The 23,088-nt window shown below is 41.9% G+C and overlaps 1 protein-coding gene across 3 annotated transcripts in view; it reads right to left on the bottom strand.

Annotated features, from left to right (window-relative positions):
- The window catches only part of TRMU (tRNA 5-methylaminomethyl-2-thiouridylate methyltransferase), a 30,271-nt gene extending 7,984 nt beyond the window's left edge, over positions 1 to 22,287 (bottom strand). For 2 of the 3 annotated variants that reach the window (XM_033959412.1, XM_033959415.1), the window contains exons 1-8: positions 22,035 to 22,286; positions 17,756 to 17,921; positions 13,110 to 13,216; positions 10,741 to 10,863; positions 6,072 to 6,244; positions 4,997 to 5,050; positions 4,821 to 4,887; positions 2,718 to 2,818 (exon numbers count right to left, since the gene is read on the bottom strand). In XM_033959412.1, coding sequence (XP_033815303.1) covers positions 2,718 to 2,818; positions 4,821 to 4,887; positions 4,997 to 5,050; positions 6,072 to 6,244; positions 10,741 to 10,863; positions 13,110 to 13,216; positions 17,756 to 17,921; positions 22,035 to 22,107 — 864 coding nt within the window. In that variant the 5' untranslated portion in view covers positions 22,108 to 22,286. Of the gene's footprint in view, positions 1 to 2,717; positions 2,819 to 4,820; positions 4,888 to 4,996; positions 5,051 to 6,071; positions 6,245 to 10,740; positions 10,864 to 13,109; positions 13,217 to 17,755; positions 17,922 to 22,034 lie in introns of all 3 variants that reach the window. The other variant, XM_033959414.1, reaches the window with a different exon arrangement.
- Between the last annotated feature and the right edge of the window lie 801 nt (positions 22,288 to 23,088).

Genomic DNA, 23,088 nt, shown 5'->3' with positions numbered 1-23,088 from the left:
AATTGCAAAGAATTTGAGTTTAATTTTTATATTGAAATTTTGCACCTGATCGTTCAAATGTTAATTTTATCTTATATAGACTATTGTAATATTGTTTATGTTGGATGTAAAAATGAAGTGCTACACAAGCTTCAATCAGTTCAAAATACAGCAGTTTGACCGATTTATGGTCCACCTAAATATGATAAAATAAGGTTACATTGGTTACCAGTTGAACCCTGGTCTATTTGTAAATTGTGTGTTTTTGCTTTTCGTACATGATATAGCTTGTCACCTAATTATGACCTCCTTTTATCAAACCACGTAAGAGTTTTTTTTATCACAGATTGCTGCGGTAAAAGCTTCGATGTTCATAGAATTCCTATGAGTTTCAGAACTTTTATCGCAGTGACTCGCGATAAAAAAACCTTTATATGGCTTGATAAAAGGGGGCCTATATGCAAGGTCTGATTAAAATATTCACAGCATTCCATGCTGGTAAATTAATTATTGCATTATCCTTCTTGTAAGAAGATTATTTATAAAAAGTCTGTATATTTATTTGGTTTATCATATCAAGCAACAAATGGTGGAATTCTCTTTCAGTAGGGATTAGGAATCAAAGTAGCTTTTCTATTTTTTGCAAAAATTTAAAACATTACAATTTAGGAAATTTTTATTTTTGGACTGACTAGGTTGAAGTTAAGTTTCTTATTATATTTCTTTAAAAATATATTTTGTATAAGCCACATTGAACTCTTGAGGTATACGTGGGATACAGGTGTCCAGTAAAGTAAATAAAAATTAGCCAGATAAAAACTTTGGAGAGCCACTGCTAATTCCTAGATACGAGCTATTGAGGTATATGTGGGATACAGGTGTCCAGTAAAGTAAATAAAAATTAGCCAGATAAAAACTTTGGAGAGCCACTGCTAATTCCTAGATACGAGCTATTGAGGTATATGTGGGATACAGGTGTCCAGTAAAGTAAATAAAAATTAGCCAGATAAAAACTTTGGAAAGCCACTGCTAATTCCTAGATACGAGCTATTGAGGTATATGTGGGATACAGGTGTCCAGTAAAGTAAATAAAAATTAGCCAGATAAAAACTTTGGAAAGCCACTGCTAATTCCTAGATACGAGCTATTGAGGTATACGTGGGATACAGGTGTCCAGTAAAGTAAATAAAAATTAGCCAGATAAAAACTTTGGAAAGCCACTGCTAATTCCTAGATACGAGCTATTGAGGTATACGTGGGATACAGGTGTCCAGTAAAGTAAATAAAAATTAGCCAGATAAAAACTTTGGAGAGCCACTGCTAATTCCTAGATACGAGCTATTGAGGTATACGTGGGATACAGGTGTCCAGTAAAGTAAATAAAAATTAGCCAGATAAAAACTTTGGAAAGCCACTGCTAATTCCTAGATACGAGCTATAAGAAACTGATCTACCTTTGAGGATCTGCTAGGTAATTTTGACCTGGATTGGCCACTGTTAGACAAGATGCTAGGTTTGATGACCTTGGTTTTCCTTATGTTTTGAACTTATGACATGTTGTTCAGAAAAATATTCCTTCCCTAAAACACATAAATACTTTGCGATCCAATAATTTCACGGTTACCGCTCCCTCGCTCTGGATCTCTATACCAAATTATTTAAAACACCACAAAACCATTTTAAATCTAATTTTAAAACATTTCTCTTTATCGATGCTTTTGGACTATAACTGTTCTTATAAGAACAATACGCTGCACATTGCCCTCTTCTTGTCTTTCCCTTTTATGTTACTTTTCTCTATATATTGTAGTTCATTCACCCCTTCCCCTCTGTGGACGTTCATCTCGTTTGTTTCGTGTACTAATCTACCCTAGTAATGTTTTACTCACCAATTTAGTTATTTTATTTTAATTTTAATGTACCTTACATACTATTTTTATTGATGTACACCGCCTAGAAGTCTGATTAGACAGTATAAAAAATTTTTTTTAATAAACTTGAAAATGCAACAGCTTAAAAATTCTTATCTTCTATTTACGTGTTAAAACTTCCCCAGTTCATCACAATGTGCACAAGAAAAGCTCATTATAGTATTAGGGCAGTCCAGACACGTCTCCTCTAGCATCACACCAGGATGGTATTAAAGCAGCTTGCTCCCCCACCCCCAAGTGTCATGGGAATTCATTCCTTCCCCCCTTGATGGCAGTATCACTTGACCTCCTCCACCTCTCACACTGTATAAAGTCTGCTGTCTCCTCTCCCCAGACAGCTTCAGATCTGTTTGTCCCTATTCCAAGTGTAAGAGTTGGTTTTACCACAGATTACCTACCCAAACCCAGCTGAAATGCTCTTTATAGAAAAATATTTAAACTTATCCTCATTAGTAGCGTATCTGTATCATGTACATGAAAGAAAGGGCAGAATCTCCATCTGAGCCCAAGACTAGTGAGGGAAGGGGATACCAGAGCTACCTCCATACCCTAACAATCAAAGAGTTATAATAGGTTCCCCAGGCCCAGTCCTCAAGGGTCACAACCTGGTCTAGTTTTCAGGAGTTCCAAAATGAATATGTATGAAATCAACTACCTTCACTGTATACAAACAGATCTCATGCATACTCATTGTAGAAATCCTGAAAGGACTGTGGCCTTCAAGGGGTCTCAAGTGACAGGAACACCAATGTAATAGGCAACTATTGTATAAAGCAGAACTGGAAGGACTCATCAGGATTCACTTACCACAAAGACAGTCCCAGAAGAGATATCTTTATCTACAACAAACCAGGCACTTTGCTGACCTCCAATTCGGGCCCTTTGGCCCAAGGTATACAAGAACCAGCCTGGAGAAAGAAAACAAGCAGCTTTTAAAACTGCTATCGAGTGGGCTTTAAAGGATATAGCTGCAGACCTACAGAAGAATGGTCTCCAGAATGAAACCCTCTTGGGACTTGGCAGATATATCTTAGACAAGCTCCATGCTTGACTCTAGATACTTATAAGGCAATTTGATGAAGGTCACCCAAATTTGGGTGCTAAAATACAGATCATTGAGTGCAAATTCTATGGTGCCATCTGGGTGCCCAGTGTGAGTTCTGCCCATGTGTATGCCCGACTTACTGCTGCAAAAAATACCACAACCATACCAAGAGCCATCTACACCAGTGGTTCCCAACCCTTTCCTGGTGGACCATCAGGCCAATCAGGTTTTCAGGATAGCCCTAATGAATATGCATGGAGCAGATTTGCATGCCTGTCACTTACATTATATGCAAATCTCTCTTGCATATTTATTAGGGCTAGCCTGAAAACCCGATTGGCCTGGTGGTCCTCCAGGACAGGGTTGGGAACCACTGATCTACACAACCACTGCCTTCTTGATTACATTCCTTTAGGTAAAGAGGCAGTGGATTATTTTGATAGGGTCTAAGTTCTGTCACATAGGAAAACCCAGGGGTTGGGGAAAAAGGTAAAGTTGGGGGGTCTAAAAACTAAAAACTAGCATCATCCTCCATAGGAAGTTGCATGACAGAATCTGCCGGTGCAGAATAAATCCCTAGGGATAAATACAAAGGGAAACCACGTATTCTAAAGATGAACTCCTTAGCTCCTCCAATCAAAGTAGTGGGAATCAAGCTCCCCCTCTCCCCAATCCAGTTCCTGGATGGAATTTAGAGGAGGTTGGAAGTTGAGAGAGAGCTCAGCCTTCCTGCTGGAAGGTTGAATGGTAGGAAGTTGGGCTGGAGGCTGAAGATCCAAATTATCTTATCTCATTTTGTGTTATATAGTCCAAAAAGGATAACTAGGAATTCCAATTTATTTGCCTATCCAAAAATTAATGGCTGCAGATACAAGACCTTTTTGGACAGGATTCTTACATTTCAAGCAAGTAAGCAGCAGTCCTGGTGGGGTTGTGTTGTCTTATGATGCATTTCAAAAAGTAATCAAGTCAAAGTTGTTTGATAAATTTATTACCTAAACGAGGACATTACTGTTAACTAAAATTTTATACTGAATTTTTTTAGGAAAATTGCTATATTTCAATTAATTGTATTTCACTGATTGTCCAACCGTCTTCTGTGTAAACCGCCTAGAAATTGTTTGATTGTGGCGGTATAGAAGAATAAAGTTATGTTATGTTAACTGGCACATACATACGTAAATATTTCATCCACGTGCATTAAGTGCTAGTATTCTATAACCTTAGCAGGACTGCTAGAGCATTTCTTCAGGTATTCATTTGGAACTCAGCTGATTCAAGTTTTCCCTAAGTATAAGTACAACTATACTCAAAGGAACACTTTAGGGAATTGGCAATGGTGGAGACAGAGAAAGAGATAGAGAGAGAAAAAAATGAGCTGAACTCCCTCTTCTCATCTCTCCTTCTTTAAAAGAAACATGAAAATCCCTACTAACTAAAAAAACAAACAAACCCCAGAGACTTCAGAAGAGAGCAAATCTCCAGCAGCAGTGTGTTAGCAATAAGCCTCAGACAGTGGAAGGGTCATCAGTGCAGTAGTGGCACTTTGTCCACCTACCTCCTGTGACTGAGGGGCGTGCTACCCTTACTATCAGCTTCTGCAGCAATGGGAGGATTAGATGCGAGATCCGTTCACACCTGAAAGGTTAACATGTATTTGGAATCCCAGCCAATCAGGTTTTCAGGAAAGGATTTCCATAAAATGGGAGACCGTGAATGCAAATTTGTTGTGGGTATGTTGAAAACCAGACTATTTGGGTGTGTCCCAAGGACTGGATTGAGAGCCACAGACTTAGATGAAAGCAGTCCATCTTAACTTGGGGACTGGAACTTCGTGCGCTCTTTGCAAATACATGATCACTCACCTTTGTGACTTCCTATAACGTTTCCATCTTCAATGGAGATGAATTTACCAGGCTTAGGTTCCAAATACTAGAGAAAAAAATGTTAGAAAGCACGAATATGACAAATCAAATTAAATAAAGCATGCCATATATGGCAATCCAAATGATTTCTCCCTTACACGTTATTTACAACTTACATCAAGAATGAAATTCTCAAAATTTCTTTCACCGATAAAGCATATCCCCATACTCTGGAGAGGGAGAAAAAGTACACATTTGTGACAAATGCTCAAAGGATGGACACAAGGAAGCAGGCACTAAGAGAATAACTTTAACATGAAATGACAGGCTTCTTTCTTCTACTGGTGGCGTCTGAAGATGCTGCACAGCCAATCAAGGATGGAGCTTCCCCAAAGGCCTCAAGTGATTTCAGATCTGAATTTATTGGCAAGGAGGGATGATTATGACATACAACATTTAAATGGAGAGCTCAATGGTTGAGTATTTTTTTTGTATTTACATATATGGTTATAATGTTATAATAAATTTGATTTTGTAAACCCCTGAGGCAGGCCTTAGGGCCGAAACACGTAAGTGTCAGGTCTTGTATGTGAATAAAGACTGAGCTCCACAGGTTGCCTCTTTTGTTTTTCTGTGTTCTACTTTGAGGCAGAATCTCCTGTTTGGGCGTATTAATATGATCTTTAACATATAACGCCACTACTCCTCCTTTTCTTCCTACCCTGTCTTTCCTGAACAGATTATAGCCCAGTATAACTATATCCCAGTCATGGTTCTCTGTGAACCATGACTCTGTGTTTGCCACTAAATCCAACTCAGCCTCTTCTATCACAGCCTCTAGAGCCAAAGCCTTATTTCCCATACTTGTATTGAAAATGGTATGAGAATTATTATTCAGTTAAGCACACTTCGATAATTCAGTATGAATATATGATGCACCTGATGAACAGATTGTTTACAGCCACTGTATGAGACTAGGAGGTTTTTTTTTTTAAGCGTATGGTGATTATAATTTCATGGGATGGCATATTGCCTTGATGTTTCTCTGACTGAATGCGAATATGGATTTTTTCCCTCCATATATAGAAGAACAATAAATGTCTAGGATCAAAAGCACTGAAATGATTATAAAAGCCAAGCATGTTATCTTCTTCTCCTATGCTCCAGGGGATACACCAAAGGATACCCATGCCTTTCCCACCAATCTTAGTTGGCCCTGTCTTGTGTTATCGCGTACTCCCCAGATCACACCTCCTTCTTAGTCAACACGTGCTGAAAGTCCGCTTCTGCTGCCATCTTCTTTACAAAGTCTTTGGTTAGTCCTCCCAGTGGAAAGATGGTTTTTCTCAAGGCATCCTGGGAAATCTGGCTCAGGAAGAAGGTCTGGTCCTTGACGTGGTCAGCGCCTTGAAGAAGTTTAACAGCTGCAAGGTTAAGAATGACATATGGACAGAATATAATGGATACTTTCAGTGCCATAGATTTAATAACACAATAACTGATGACGGATAAAAAAAGCTTATCTAGAGTGTCCTGTTGAGATGCATCCACTTTGGTTGGATGCTCACAGAAATTTCTTCATGTAACCCATCATTATTGCCCTCCTTCCTCCTGTCTTTTACATGATCTCTCTATCTCCTTCCTACCACCGCCCTCTTTCTAAGTATGTGTCCCAAACAAGCCCCAAAATGTAGTATCATAGCAATAGCGCAACCACCTCCACTGGCAGGCTATTTCAGGCTTTGCCATTTTTAATACCGCTTCTTATTTGCGAACACATCGAGAAAAATGACTTACTGCAAACAAGCCAGCACGGATTCTATAAGGGAAGGTCATGCCTTACGAACCTACTGTACTTCTTTGAGGGAATAAGCAGTCAGGTGGACAAAGGGGAACCCATGGACATCATTTACCTCGATTTTCAAAAGGCTTTTGACAAGGTGCCACATGAAAGGCTGCTTAAGAAGCTGTGGAACCACGGGGTGGGCGGGGATGTACACAGATGGATCAAGCACTGGCTGTCAGGTAGACTGCAGAGGGTCGGAGTGAAGGGACAATTTTCTGACTGGCGGGGAGTCACGAGCGGTGTGCCGCAGGGATCGGTGCTGGAGCCGCTACTCTTCAACATATTTATCAATGACCTGGAAACGGAGGCAAAATGCGAGGTTATAAAATTTGCGGACGATACCAAACTCTGCGGCAGAGTTAGGACCAGGGAGGAGTGTGAGGACCTGCAAAGGGACCTGGACAAGCTGGAAGACTGGGCAAACAAATGGCAAATGCGCTTTAACGTTGAGAAATGCAAGGTCATGCATATAGGAAATAAGAACCCGTTGTTCAACTACAAAATGGGGGGGCACTGCTGGGAGACAGCGGACTTGAGAGAGACTTGGGTGTGCTAGTGGATGCATCAATGAAGCCATCCGCACAGTGTGCAGCAGCGGCGAAAAAAGCCAACAGGATGCTGGGCATCATAAAGAAGGGTATCACAACCAGGACGCGGGAAGTCATCATGCCAGTATATCGGGCGATGGTGTGCCCGCATCTGGAATACTGCGTTCAGTATTGGTCGCCGCACCTCAAGGACATGGCGGTACTTGAGAGAGTCCAAAGGAGAGCAACGAAGCTGGTAAGAGGGCTGGAAAACTGCCCATACGCCGAGAGGCTGGATAAGCTGGGTCTCTTCTCTCTGGAAAAGAGGAGGCTCAGGGGAGATATGATAGAGACCTTCAAAATCCTGAGAGGCATAGAAAGGGTGGATAGGGACAGGTTCTTCAGACTGAGAAGGACAACGGGTACGAGGGGGCACTCGGAGAAACTGAAGGGGGATAGGTTCAAGACAAATGCAAGGAAGTTTTTCTTCACCCAAAGGGTCGTGGACACATGGAATGCGCTCCTGGAGGAAGTGATCAGGCAGAATACAGTACAGGGATTCAAACAGGGATTGGACGGATTCCTGAGGGACAAAGGGATCGTAGGGTACTGAAAGGGGTGCGGGGACAAAGGGTCAAATTGGATGGGAAGATAGGACTTCGATGAGAAACCAAGGGGTGATTCAGACAGGACATGACCTGTTGGGCCGCCGCGGGAGCGGACTGCTGGGCGTGATGGACCTGTGGTCTGACCCAGCAGAGGCACTACTTATGTTCTTATGAAACTCATTCTGCACAATATTTTAAAATTCAAAATACTATATTAATCAAAATAATACAATTAACCATTGTCTTTTAATAGCAATTAATCTAAAACTCAAAACAGAAAGAAGTTATTAAAGAAAGATGCAAAATTTGAAAGATTTGATACAGATATCCCCCCAGAAGTACAAGCAGTGGTGACTTCCTTGTCAAGATATAAAACCTTGTTATAACTTCAGCAGGGACTAGATTGCTAGGAGTCAGAAAAAGCACTGAACTATAAGAAAAAACAGACTGACTCAATAATATACACAGCCTAAGAGGAGGGCTCGCTATACAAAAACTTAGCTCAGAGAAATAAAACTCTGAAGAGGGAGAGGTTACCCCCTCTTGGGAAAAGAGTTTGTCTTCCAATCATTGCTTAATCAATGTTAAAAGCGAGACCAGCTCAAAGGTGTAAAAGTGTATGAACTAAGTTTGTAACACTTGATTACTTAATTGAAACTACTGTATGCAAATAGGTCAAAAGAAACTTTCTTGCAATTCAGGTTGCCACTAATATTTTCAACTTAGCTTAAGAGCTTGACTTGATTCAAATAGCAAAAGCTATATGGGGTCCCGATGCGGCCCCGTTTCGGTGTCTGCTTCAGGAGACCCCGCCAGAAAAAGGAACTTGATTCTGAAGACAGGTAATAACCATAGCACTGCTCAAAAAATCGTTCAAAATGTAGAAAAGTATTTCATGCAAAGTATTTCTACATTTTGCACGATTTTTTGAGCAGTGCTATGGTTATTACCTGTCTTCAGAATCAAGTTCCTTTTTCTGGTGGGGTCTCCTGAAGCAGACACCGAAACGGGGCCGCGTCGGGACCCCATATAGCTTTTGCTATTTGAATCAAGTCAAGCTCTTAAGCTAAGTTGAAAGTATTAGTGGCAACCTGAATTGCAAGAAAGTTTCTTTTGACCTATTTGCATACAGTAGTTTCAATTAAGTAATCAAGTGTTACAAACTTAGTTCATACACTTTTACACCTTTGAGCTGGTCTCGCTTTTAACATTGATTAAGCAATGATTGGAAGACAAACTCTTTTCCCAAGAGGGGGTAACCTCTCCCTCTTCAGAGTTTTATTTCTCTGAGCTAAGTTTTTGTATAGCGAGCCCTCCTCTTAGGCTGTGTATATTATTGAGTCAGTCTGTTTTTTCTTATAATAAGATATAAAACCTGGCAATAGCCAACTACTTTTTATGTCCACTGCTCCTTTCTGTCAAGAAGCAGAAAACTAATATCCAAAATTTTACACAAAGTCCTCTGGCAGAATGTTCCCAGGAAAGCTGCATATTAGGTTCTTTAAAGCCATGAAGTCACATCTTCTACCTGACCAAATATAAACTTATATCAGTATTATGAATAATCAAATCATGTTTCAGCAAACAATTTGCACCATATTCTTACCTCGATAATCTTCTTTCCTATAAACAGGAGCAGAAATCCTGAACTAATGGGTAGTCACCCTGAAACTGCAAGTTTCTTTGCAGAAGCGTTGCCAATCATCTTCTTGTACAGCTTGACCTCTCCTCCCAGAGGGCTGTGAGGCAGCCCCTCAATTTATTCCAAAGCAATGGAGGTAACTAACAAATAACGCACAGAAAGGAGGGGCAAGAGAAAATTAGAAACAAATACAATCAATTTTCCATGTTTTATTATTTGTACACTTGTTGTAAGATTAAGAAATGAATAAAGAATTTTTTTTTAAAAAGTTCAACTTAATATATAGTCCTGTTTGAAAGGGGAATTCACTATGTACGATCATAGAGTTCCTATATACGATCATAGAGTCCTGTGGACTGCTTTGTCCGGAACGTTACTTTTTTGTGAAAATCTTATGCAATACCCTTTTTGAATAGCAATTATGTTTTCCATTTTATAAATGTGACATAACGAATTCCACCAGAAGGTATAATTTAATCTACTGCAGTTTTTCCAATTACTTGTGATATTTTGAATGGCAACCCCTGTCATAATCAATAAAAAGATCTGGGGGCCATTAACAACTTACTGTAATGAGTAGACACCATTTTCTATTGAAAGTATATTTGAAAATGGGGGCAGGAGGGTGAATTAAAGTTTTACTATAGGTTTAATCAATAGTAAAGAATATTTTTATTTGTATATTTTTGATTGAATGCTAAAGGAAAGGGTGGGTGGAAAGGGAATAAATTTATTTATTTGATGTTATACTAGAAAGAAATTCAAGTGATGTATTTAATTTTAAATGTTTTATTATTTGTACACTTGTAAGACTAAAAAATGAATAAAGAATAAAAAAAAAAAAAAGAAAATCTTATGCAATTCAGGAAGTTGCTTAAAACACATATGGTTTTACAAGCTTTCTTTAAGTGAATATATAACTTTTTGAGTTATGCTTTTATTGGAAAGCTGTGTGCTAAATTGAAGAATGATGTTACTTGATAACTGCTCAGATGCAGTCCTGTTGAATTTATGATGATATAATATCGTGACTCTGTATCTACCTCTACTTGATGTATGCTGATTTCACTATGTATGGAAATTTGTGTTCCGCCTTGGACAAAGGTGGATTATAAATGTTTTAAATAAATAAATACTCTGGGTGGGATGAAGGACAGAGGCCACAGTCCTGTAATACCAGACTGAAAAAAGCAAAGGCCCCTTTAATAATGTTTCTTCCCTCAAGCCATGCAGTTCCAATTTAGATGCACACCCTCACAAACATCTGGGGAAGTCTTCAGCAACTCTTGTTACTTACCATTTCTAACTTCAAATCTGTTCCTAAAAAGCCCTTCTGGCCTTTTCACGTGTTGCTGCTGAAACACTTCCTTGTCTTCTTGGGAGGTTCTTGCATAATGGCCTGTAGCAATTGCATCAGCCCCTGTGCATCAAAAAGGCAATGCTAAAGCTCAGTATTTACCTGGTGAAAAAAAACGTGCATAGCACAGAGTAGACACCAGATGACCAAAAATGGTTCAGTAAGGTGGTTAGGAGTGTATGCCCCCTCCTTGCAGGTTAACTCCCTAAAGCAGGGGGTCCCTAAAGTCCCTCCTTGAGGCTGAATCCAGTCGGGTTTTCAGGATTTCCCCAATGAATATGCATTGAAAGCAGTGCATGCACATAGATCTCATGCATATTCATTGGGGAAATCCTGAAAACCCAACTGGATTTGGCCCTCAAGGAGAGACTTTGGGGACCCCTGCCCTAAAGCCTCATTACCACCGAGGCAGGGTTCTCACAAACATTTTAATTTCCAATCCAGAACATGATATAGTCAAATGACTCAATTTCAAAATTCCCTATTTGGTTTCAAGAACCTTTGCAAATTCCAATTTTAAGATGTTAGCTTGTGATCCCGACAATGGAATCCATGTGAAACACCTGGATAACAAATGAGGTTCACAATTAAAGTACATTATGTATCACTAGAGCAGTCCTGGTGTCCTTAGAGGAAGGGTGCCTAAGCATCTCCAGTCTAGGCCTCCAACCCAGAGCTCCATGGCAGCCATTTCCTATTGGAGATCTGCACGGGGCAGGAGCATAGGAAGATCGCTCCTGCCCCGAAATCCCGCTAGACCACCAGGTAAGGCCAGCATAGGCTGCCCAGCCCAGAGAGGAACGATCTTCACTCTGCCCGGCCCGACACCAAAGCAGGGAAAGAGGAGACTGAAGCACCCGCACTGGCCCCTGTAAACACGCACGGAAGAAGGCGATCGGAAGCAGAGACCACCAGGGTCAGAGCCGGCACAAAGTTATTCACGATTTTTCACACTTCACAGTCCGGCTCTGCCCCTAACCCCCGCGAATATGTAGATTCTAAAATGGGAAAAATTCCAAGAAAGCTGTGAATCACAGCTTGCGCAATGGACAAGAAGTTAAATAAAATAAAATAACAAAAAAGGACACACACACTAAAAAGATCATAAATTTATTAATACCATGAACTGACTTGCTAGACATTTCTTCAAACCTATTCTTTTACTTTCAAAGATTAGTGTTCCCAAAATATTTATCCTATGTCACATATACACCGTAAGCAGCATATACAAAAGTGCAGTGACAAATAGCTTTACACACAGCTCTCACACTTACTTATTTAAAACAGAGCAAACTATTTTACAGAAAGCTAGCCTAAAGCTCTGTTTAAGCACCTAGGGCTAGATTCACTAAGCAAACCGATCGTGTATCGATTGGTTTGCGAGCAGCTTGCTACCAGATTTCCCTCCTGCACTATTCAGTAACCTGTGTAGCGATTCGATTACAATCTGCGCATGCAAATGAGGGGAACTGCATGCAACGTAGACAGGGACGCGATTCACTAAACAAATTTTGCGATTCAACTGGGCTTTCCACTCATCTGAAAAGCGACTGCTGGGGACCAGTCGAAAACGTCTTTCCGACTCTCCAGCTCTGCTCTGCCCCGTGGCTCCTGCCTGCTCGCCCTGATCTTGCAGCCCTGTTCTCTGCCCCAAAAGTAAAACATGCGACGCCTGTCCCTGCTCTGAACTTCCAGCCCTGCTTTCTGCTCCGTGCTCCTACTCTCTGCCGCCTTCTCTGCAGTGCGAGCCCGTGAGTTTAAAGCAGGGAAGGTGGCAGAGAGCAGGAGAGTCTGGGTGGCAAGAGCAGGGCTTGGAAGGGGAGAGCAGGAGGGCATGTGCAGAAAAGTAAAAAAAAAACAACAAACAACCCCCAAAACAAACCAAAAAACAACAGCCCCGGCTCGGATGGGCAAGCACAGACTATTTACAGATAGTCTGTGCATGCGTGCGGATCGCACACCAGCCTCCATCTGCATATTTGCTTTTTGTGAATTCGGACCTGCTATGATCGGGCCCGCATTGGGCCCAATCGGGCAAGTTAGTGAACCCCACCCCTAGTGAGATCAAGAAAACAAGAGCCAATGATTTCAGTTAAAGGCGATTGTGTCTCCATCTGCTGGTGAAAACAAATAGACATCTTTGCTGAGAATGCTATATTTCAAGTTTTAAACAGGTTCAGGTTCTTTTTAAAACCAGTATTTTTATGGAAGTAAACTTTTCAGATTAAAATGTCCTTTTGTCTATTTGGCAAGAGCAACAAACTTCTTATACAGCATAAGTTATCCAAAAAAGGAAATATGGCACTTACCTAGCTTATCCAAAGCATAACGAATAAAATAGTTAAATTTTATATGCTTGTTGCATATTATATCAGGATTGGGGGTCCATCCTTTTTCATATTCATTTAACAGATAACTACAATAAAAAAGGATGAGAATTAATCAATCTGAACATATTGGTACAGCTTTATTCTTGACATTTTCCAAGCCACTTCATGCTATTTAAATGCTGCCCACACAAATCAAATACACTTTAGAACAGTAGTTCCCAACTCTATCCTGGAGGACCACCAGCCTGTTGGGTTTGTAGGATAGCCCTAATTAAATATGCAGAGAGAGAGAGAGAGATTTGCATATAATGGAGGTGATGGGTATGCAAATCTGCCCTATGCATATTCATTAGGGTTATCTTGAAAACCTGAATATTGCCCCCATTAAACAAAGAATCTCTTCAGTTTTCCTAGATCTTACTTTGTTTTGAGCATTTTCTCCATCAAATTTGCCTTCATTTTAGGGAAAGATCCAGGCACCCCTCTATCCCCAGTGTAAAAAGCTGTACCATAAACAAAAATCTAAGGAGTTCCTGGTCCAAAAGTAGTAGTTTTTTTCCCTCATGCTTCAAAGGAAAAAGAAAGGTAGCTGTTGGTCAAATATCCCTAGATGTACCACAATTTACGCAGACTCAGGACTTGTGCAGAATAAATGCTTCACTAGTCTGGTGTTAACCTCACCATTCTAGCTAAGGCCAGTGTGACATTACCCACACATTTAATCTCATTTCCTTGCTACTTAAATTATGTTTTGACTGGATCCTCCCAATGGGGTGATAGTGACCACAGATATCAGCCTACGTTGGCTAGGAAATCTGTTGCCCCAGTCAGCTCAGACAGAGGCACAGTGGACCACCAACCATTCACAGTCATACAGTGAGTGCTTTTAATTACCAGTCTATTCTTCCTGATGCTGCACAAAATTCATGGAAAAGGAGGTTCATAGACAAAACCACCGAAGACAAAGGCGCGCGCCAACAACTGAGCACAAGATGGAAGTGCACGCCGAAGAAAAAGAGTGTTTTTAGGGGCTCTGACGGGGGTTTTTGTTGGGGAACCTCCCCCACTTTACTTAATACAGATCGCGGCGGCGTTGTAAGGGGTTTGGGGGGTTGTAACCGCCCTCATTATACTGGAAACTTAACTGTTTCCCTGTTTTTTAGGGAAAAAGTGAAGTTTTCAGTAAAATGTGGGGGGGTTACAACCCCCACAACGCGGCGCGATCTGTATAAAGTAAAGTGGGGGGGGGTTCCCCCCCACATCCCCCGTCGGAGTCATTTTCTTTGGCGCGCGACTCCGCGTTGCGCTCAGTTGTCTGCGCGTGCCTTTGTCCCGGCGCACTTTTGACCTGACACCGAAAAGGAAGCTTACCATTTTAGCTGACCTAATTCATGTTAAAAAGCTATGCTTTGAGAGTCTCATGGAAAGAATTCTTGTTCCCCCTTCCAATAGTCAGGAATGGTTTGCAATCTTACAAGAGCTGTATTTCAACAAGTTAACATCTCTCAGCAGGCATTCTGAATTTAGTAGAGTCAATAAATTAAACGTATCACTCTCTATGTTTCCTTTCCTTGGTTCCTAGAGACAACATTAAGGGCCCCTTTTACAAAGCCGCAGTAGCCAGACCTGGCCACAGGAACTGAATGGGCTGCATCACATTTGAAGCGTGGAGCTCGCTATCACAGTTTTGGGAAAGGGGCCCTAGCATAGTACTTTCTTTTAGGAAACAACTGAACGCTTTTATTTTTCCCCATAAGCCTTTGATTCATTTTAATCTTTGGACTCTCACATGCTGGGTTGTGGAGTCTGAGTCGTGGAGTTGGAAGCAATCTTTGGGTTGTGGAGTCGGAGTCGGAGTCAGTGAAAATGTGCAGACTCCAACCCTGACTCATAATAAATTGTATGTCATGCAAATATTATAATGCTTAAAGGTCTTATTTCACAGATAATAATTTGATTACCCCGTTTTTCAGGATATGTTTTACTTTTCGAATATACTTTGATATCAAGTTCTTTGAGAATTACAAAATGTAATATTTTATGATATTTATATTAGTGAAAGTGGCACCTAGAGAATGACACAGGGACAAAGTTTATCCCAGTCCCCATCCCTGCGAGCTCCTATACAGATATATAAATAAAGGCGTCAGAGTTGAAATGGAGGTATCGTAAATAAAGAAGTCAGTCAGAAGGTTTTGTGTACTGACTCCACAGCCCTGCTCACATGTATGTTTTCTAAAATTTTGTTAATTTTTTTATGGATGTTATTATATAAGCCACCTAGAATGGTATATAGCACAAGGTATAAAATTTCTAAATAGGAACAAAGGAATAATAACACTCAAAATAAAAAGACAAAATCACATATAAATTCTTCAAACGCACCAAAACTATTTTGTAACATTCCAACATTCTATAAAATGTGCAACAAGAATATAACTGTACCTAGTGAATCTTGGAAAAGTTCACCCCACATGAATTGTGAATACTGCAAACTGAACAGCAAAAGCAAGACCACCTAACTTTCCACAGGAAATGAAGAGCAGATCTAAACAAAGAGACTGTGGAAACTCAATGTTCTCGAACCTTGGAGATGATTTTATTCAAAATATTCTTGATAAAAGCAATCACAGCAATAAAAACTTAATCCACATGTATCTTTTAGAAGGACCTTCTAAAACAGGGGTGTCCAACCTGCGGCCCCATGAAGTATTTTTTTGCGGCCCCGGTTGAGGGTGATGCAGTGTTTTCCTCTGCTGCCCTCGGGTGTTTACCGTCTTTCCGGCTCCCTCCTCTGTCTTTCTGCAACGTTTGCAAGCCCCCAGAAACATTTTATTCGGCCAATGCGGCCCACGGAAGCCAAAAGGTTGGACACCCCTGTTCTAAAAGATACATGTGGATTGAGTTTTTATTGCAGTTTTGAGTACTGCAAATTGGCATTTACTATTATCATTCATTTTATGTAAATGTTTACGAGCTCTAACACACATTTTCTGCATCAGCCCCTCAATAATCTGTATGGATGGAATGAGGGTAACCTGCTTTACCCTGAATACAGAACTCAGCAGGACCTGAGGCTTTTACTTATTAAACCACAACTTGGACCTCAGAACACAGGAAAATGTAGCTTGTTTTCAATTCCTCTTTAGCCTTGTCTAGGTTTTAGCCTGTACCTGGGACCCCACCGACAAGCAACAGCAGAGTCTCCTCAGGTAACCTTGGCAGAAAGAAGGTGCAAGAAACCTTTCCTTTCAAAATACTCAGCTTAAGAACATAAGCAATGCCTTCGCTGGGTCAGACCCGAGGTCCATCGAGCCCAGCAGTCCGCACACACGGCGGCCCAACAGGTCCAGGACCTGTGCAGTAATCCTCTATCTATACCCCTCTATCCCCTTTTCCAGCAGGAAATTGTCCAATCCTATCTTGATCCCCAGTACCGTACGCTGCCCTATTATGCCCTCTGGAAGCTCTTCCCCTTACAGAGAACCAGCTAAAAAATTTCTGTGTGCCAATGTGTGGATTCTATGTGTGAAACACTGCTCTACATTGTGTGGCCATAAAACATATTTTGACATCTCTCTAACCACATTCTACCCCCTAAGCCAGCTTTCCACATTGGCCTCTGACAGAGAAACTTGTGTGTCCATGGGTAGTATATTGTATTACAGGGATGGGCAACATCGGTCCTCGACCCAGTCAGGTTTTCAGGATTTCCCCAATGAATACATATGAGATCTATTTGAATACAATTGAGGCGGTGCATGCAAATATATCAAATGCATATTCATTGTGGAAATCCTGAAAACCTGACTGGGTTACAGCCCTCAAAGACTGAAGTTGCCCACCCCTGCTGTATTATATAAGAACTTACGAGGGGCCGCTGAAAAAGTTCTCAGCTCAACCAAGAAGAGAATGATGTGGAGCCATGAAACTTACAAGTTATCCCACACTTTTCATTTCAATTATATGAAATGAAACAAAAAGTGTGGAATAACTTGTAAGTTTCATGGCTCCACATCATTCTCGTCTTGGCTGGGCTGAGAACTTTTCAGCGGCCCCTTCTGAGAGTCAACTGCTTGCGAGTTGAACAAAAGGAAATATCGCTGGAAGTATGTCGGAGAAGCCTTGACATATTTGAGTAGAATCAACCAGCTAGATGTTCCTCTAGGTTCAGGGAACCCACCAGTGAAAGATCCATAAGGGGGAAAAAAAGAAGAGGATAAATAGTACATGAGAATAATTCATTTGAAGGAGCTGGAGTGGAAAATTTTGCCAACCTCTTAAACCACATCTTTATTATTTTATTTCCAAAACTTGTCTTCAAAGAAACATGTATGTAATATTTTTTTAACACCCCATACTTGTACCAGAAGGGTAATGCGTTTTCAGTCTTGAATCACATCTTTCCACCTCCAAAGAGACAGAATAGAGGTAAGCCATTCTATGTATAGGACCTAAATAGTTAGCTCTTCCCTACCCTTCAAGGTCCACAGGCACATTAAAAAAAAAAACACCCTCTCCTCCTTCTGAAACATGGATCCACCCTATCTTTATTCCAAATTTGATGAATCCCTTACATTTTCTTGCAGTAAATATAACCTAAGTTCATTCAGAAATATACCTACCTAAAAACCTCATGCCAGTACTCTTTTACATAGGAAACCTGGTGAAAGGGGATATCCAACTTCTGGCAAACCTCGTAAGCATCATCATAGTCTCTATCACTGGTGCAGATTCCACGTTCATCCACAGAGTCCCAATTCTTCATAAAAACACCCATCACTTGGTATCCTACCAAGAGGACATTCATAGACCTGAAATTTCTTTGGATATCATAAATCACTGTGCTTTTAAAATAATAATAATTTAAGAAGCAAGCCAGATCAGAGATGGATTGTGTAGCAGCAAATTTCTGCCTCTCAATAAATAGAAAAGCTTCCAAAAGGACAAAGAATGATACAAGTTTAACTGTGCCAGTACCTGGAAGACTGAGCTTTGCTTGGGAAAGTAGGCTGTGTGATTATGATGGGACTGCTGTTTGGGTTGGGAGACATCAACCTTTAGTCCCAGTTTTACCATAACCTATTAGCTAATCTTCCTTGGGAATGTCTGACCAATGAGTTGAAGGGGAGGCAAGAGCAGTAGCTACAGAGACAGAGCCTTAGCACCTTTGAGTCTTGGTTTTTTTCCTGCAGCTTCCTTATGAATGTCTGATAGAGAGAGCTGCACAGGAATGGGGATGACGGGAATCCTGCAGAACCTGCGGGGATCCCGTGTGGTTCCCTCTGGGGTCGCAGGGATCCCATGGGAATACCCCCTCAGGTTGTGGGGATCCCATGGGGACCCCCTCATTGTCACGGGGTTCCTGCAGGTTTGGAAGCAGCTTGAATACCTTGGCGTGCCTCCTTTTCCTGCTCTCCATCAGTACTTGCTCCTCTACAAAGCAGCGTGCAGCGCTCCCAGCATGCCACTCATAGCCAACCTGGAAGGAAAGCTTTGGGTCAGTCATGTGCAGCATGCAGGGCCCCCAACCCTTCCGAAGAAGTGCAGCTTGAAGGCAGGAAGGAGGCAATTGACCTGGATGACTCCGGTATAATCTTGCAGGAGGGGGACAGAAAAGGAGGAAGGGAGCAGGCACGCGCGTGTGTTGGACCATGGAAGGGAGATAGGGGGCATAAACTTGGGATAAAGGAGGAAGCGAATTGGGACATGGGAAGAGCCCAAACCTTGGACACAGAAGAGAAGGAGGGCTTGGAACAGAAAAGGGAGAGAGGAAGGGGGCACAAACTTGGGACATAGGATAGAAGGAGGGAGAGAAAGAGATGCTGAGGTTGGGGAGGAAATAGAAAGGGAGAAATCTGTCAGAGATAGGGAAAGAGAGATGGTGTGTACACTGGGAATGGAAGAAAGAAAATTTTGGGTCATAGGGAGGGAGAGGAGTGAGGTACAGATGCTTAGGGAAGAGAAAGATGAGAGGGAGAAATGTTGTGGTAGAGAGAGGACATATTGAAAGGGATGCAAGAGGGAGGACTGTTGGACATAGTGGTGGAGGGAATGGAGGGAGAGATGTGGCATGGTGCTGGAGAGGGGTGTTAGAAGGAGAAATGTTGGGCATGGGGCTGGTGGGCAGGGAAGAAAGATGCAGCTCATGGTCCGGGGCATGAGGGAGGGAAAAATGTTGGATGTGGCAGTAGAGGGGATGGGAGAGATGCACTATGGATCCATCTCTCTTTCCCAGCTCCCTTTGCAGCAAGGGAGGGAATAAGAGAAAGAGATGTTGGACAGTGAGCGAGAGAGGAAGACATTGCACATGGGGGTGGAGGAAAAAGGAAGAAATTCTGTGCAGGAGTGGGGAGGGGAAAAAGAGGTTGATTGATCCAGGACAGAAGGGAGGAAGGATGCTGTACAAGGGGAGGAAGGGAAGAGAGAGGGAGAAATGCTGCACCAATGGAGTGCAACAGAAGAATTTGTAGAACACAGGAAAGCAGAAAAAAAGAGAAACTGGGAGCACATTGATGGAAAAATAAATCTCCAGACAACAATGGTAAAAAAGGAATTTATTGACTGAAATATGTTAGCTTTAGGAAATGTATATAGCAGATGTCTTTGTACTGTGTTCAAAAGAAAAGGAAATGCATTTCTGGTTTTATTTCTATAGTGCTGAAGTACTTGCTGACCCTTGCTGTGGCTGGTGGGGTTTCCCAAGCAATGCCAGCTGAGACAGCCAAAACTCCCCTCCACCAAGCGCAGCAGTCGCTGGTAGCATCCCTGAGCCACAGAGGTGCCAGCATCTGTGACTCAGGGACGCTATTGCTGTCTGCCAAGCTTGGCAAAAGGGATCTCTGGCCACCTGCAAATGAAGTTCTCAGCTGACTTAGCTTGGGGATCCTCATCAGCTGGAGTATTTATATTTTATATTTACATTAGAGGCTCTGGCAGAGACCCATTTACAAAGTATGTATTCTTCCCAATTAATATTTCCAAATTAAGTGTCTTTGCTTATTTATAAATGGGTATCTAACAGAGCTTTTAATTCAGTAGCATAATTAAATAACTACTTCTGAAGTTTATAGGAATGGGTGGGGATGGATTCAATTACTTGTGGGGATGCATTTGATTCCAGCGGGAACAGGCTTGATTTCTGTCCCTGTGCAACTCTCTAATGTCTGACCAATGTGCTGCAATTATCTTTGTATCAATTTCTATGCTTGTATTAACTTCAACTGTGTTCTCCCTTTTACATTCCATATCTCTTCTCTCAGCCTCTGTTTCCCTCAGAACCCTTTAGCTACACTGCAGGTTTTCTTCCTTAGGCAGCCAATAAGCTGCAGAGGACACAGGCAGTGGCGTAATAACGGGAGGGGGGTGCAGGCCATCCTGGGCGCTGAGTTCTTAAGGGCACTGGCACCTCTCCGCCCTGCCCCATCACACCATGCCACGTTCACGCCATCCCTCCCCTCCACCCTGGCCCATACCTATGTAGATCTTCACTATGTAGATCTGCCTGTTGCTCGCGCCAGCCTGGTTCCCCTCTGAATCACTTCTGGGTCATGGGGCCAGGAAGTGACATCAGAGGGAAATCCAGTGCTGGTGCAAGGAGCATGCTGGAGAAAAGCCACTCGCACTGGCAAAGATTTAGAGGTATGGTGGGGGAGGGGGGGAGAAGTGAGAGTGTGCATATGGAGTGGGGAGGGAGCGTGGATAGGAGGGCACGGGAGGGCACCACTGCCTCGGGCGCCTCCTACCCTTACTATGCCACTAGTTATGATACATCAGGGATCTCAAAGTCCCTCCTTGAGGGCCGAATTCCAGTCAGGTTTTCAGGATTTCCCCAATGAATATGCATAAGATCTATGTGCATGCACTGCTTTCAATGCATATTCATTGGGGAAATCCTGAAAACCCGACTGGATTGCGGCCCTCAAGGAGGGACTTTTGAGACCCCTGTGATACATCATCCTTTGCTTAGCAAACTTCTGTTCTGTATTCCCTGCATTCTATTGGCTGGCTAAGCTTTAAGAATGTCTGACCAATGTGCTACAGTTATGTCTCAATACTAATGTCTTTGCCAGCTTGTATTAACTTCAGCTGTATTCTCCCTTTTACATCCCATCTCTCTTCCCTCGGCCTCTGTTTCCCTCAGAACTCCTTAGCTATAACTGCAGGGGGGGGGGGGGGGGGTTCTTAGGCAGCCAGGAGCAATTGAGAGTGCCTTAGCAACCTTCAAATCTGTTTTTCCCTGAAGCCTATTAGCTGGCTACGCTTCCTTGCCTGACCGATGGGCTGCAGAAGGATGTGGAAACATCGGGAAAATGCCCCATTTGATCCCACAAATGAATTTTGCTGAACTCCAGTCCAGACCTAGCTAAATTGCTTTCTCGTACCGAAACTGCAGATTGACCCCATTTCATCAACATCCTTGGAGCCATTTTCAAGATTACAATCACAGATTTCTCAATTTATTTGATAGGATAGGATACAATGAAAGCTGGATAACCCGATACTGGGTAGACTAAAATAAAACATTTGTTCAAGGTCATACAGTAGGTTACTAGCAGATAGTTTGGACAATGAATAGGATTTTAGCATGTTAAAATACCGAATTAAGAAATTTTAAAAAAATGCATCATACTAGTCAAGAAACATCTTCACTAGCCAAACTCTACAAATTATTTAAATACCTCTAACCCTTTATCAGGTCATCAACCATTGCTATATAGTGTACACCTATTACTTGCTAACTTAATACTAACTCCAATCACCACTAGTAAATACACTCTGCAACACATAAATCGCTAAGCTACCCTCTCGAAAACATAATTATGCACTTTTCCTTTCTGATCCCCGAATCACGTGGGTAGATGCTGTCGAATCCCTTCCGGGTTAACCGTCGGTAGCGCTCACCTCTCCGCTTCAGCAGCAGCGCAGCCACCGCGCTATCCACGCCACCCGACATGGCACACACCACCCGCCGCATCTCTCCCGACAATCCAGTGTTAACGCTTGACGACTGCGGAGATGTCTTCTACATGGAAACGCATAACTCTCCCACGTTTCTTACAGGCTCCATCGGTTTGCGCAGAAAGCGCAAAGTTACAATTCACGGGAAAGCAGCGTGTCCTAGAGATGCCCCGCCCCCTCTGCACGTTTTGATGACGTATATACGTCTTCAGACCAATCCCATGGAAGGAGCCGATGTGTCAGGGAGATCTGGGATGGAAAGTGGCGTCTTGAGAATGGAGGCGGCGTGTCAGGGGGGCGGGAAATTTCGATGTGGTTCGTGAAGAGTAGAGCTTGGATCAAGCTGGAGTTTTCAAGTTTTAATTTGAGATTTGATATACCGCTTAAAAAATTGTCTAAGCGGTTCCCAGAATTATAATAATTAAAATCAAGGGAGAAAACATTGACCATTTAGACTAAATTGACATACTTATAGTAACATAGTAGATGACTGCAGATAAAGACCCAAATGCACCATCCAGTCTGCCCAACCGGATTCAATTTAAATTTTTTTAATTTTTTCTTCTTAGCTCTTTCAGGGAAAGAATCCAAAGCTCTACCCCAAATGCCAAAAGCTCCGTTAAAACCTACTCCACCCCATACTGGAGCTAAAAAGGATTAAGAATGAAATACAATTTGTTAAAGGAAAGGAGACCAGGGGTTTCCCACTGAGCAGGCTGAGAGAAACAGAAACATGAAAACCATATGGCCTATTTAATAATTTTTTTTAAATAATTTTATTTCTTATATACCGCTATACCCTAAATTCGAAGCGGTTTACAGTGAAAGTCTTGTCTAGAGAGAGTACAGTGTTACCAGTAGGATACAGGATAATACAAAGTGAGCAGGTACTGGGTGATTACAATAGGTAATAACAAGAAAGCAGTTACAGGATGTTTACAATAAGATACAGGGTAATGGGTGTTTACAATATGGTACAAGATAATAACAAGAAACA

Source organism: Geotrypetes seraphini, chromosome 9 (assembly GCF_902459505.1).
Source record: "Geotrypetes seraphini chromosome 9, aGeoSer1.1, whole genome shotgun sequence".
In the NCBI taxonomy this organism is placed as follows: domain Eukaryota; kingdom Metazoa; phylum Chordata; class Amphibia; order Gymnophiona; family Dermophiidae; genus Geotrypetes; species Geotrypetes seraphini.
Note: the sequence above shows the minus strand (reverse complement) of the source record. Positions and strands in the feature narration are given on the sequence as shown.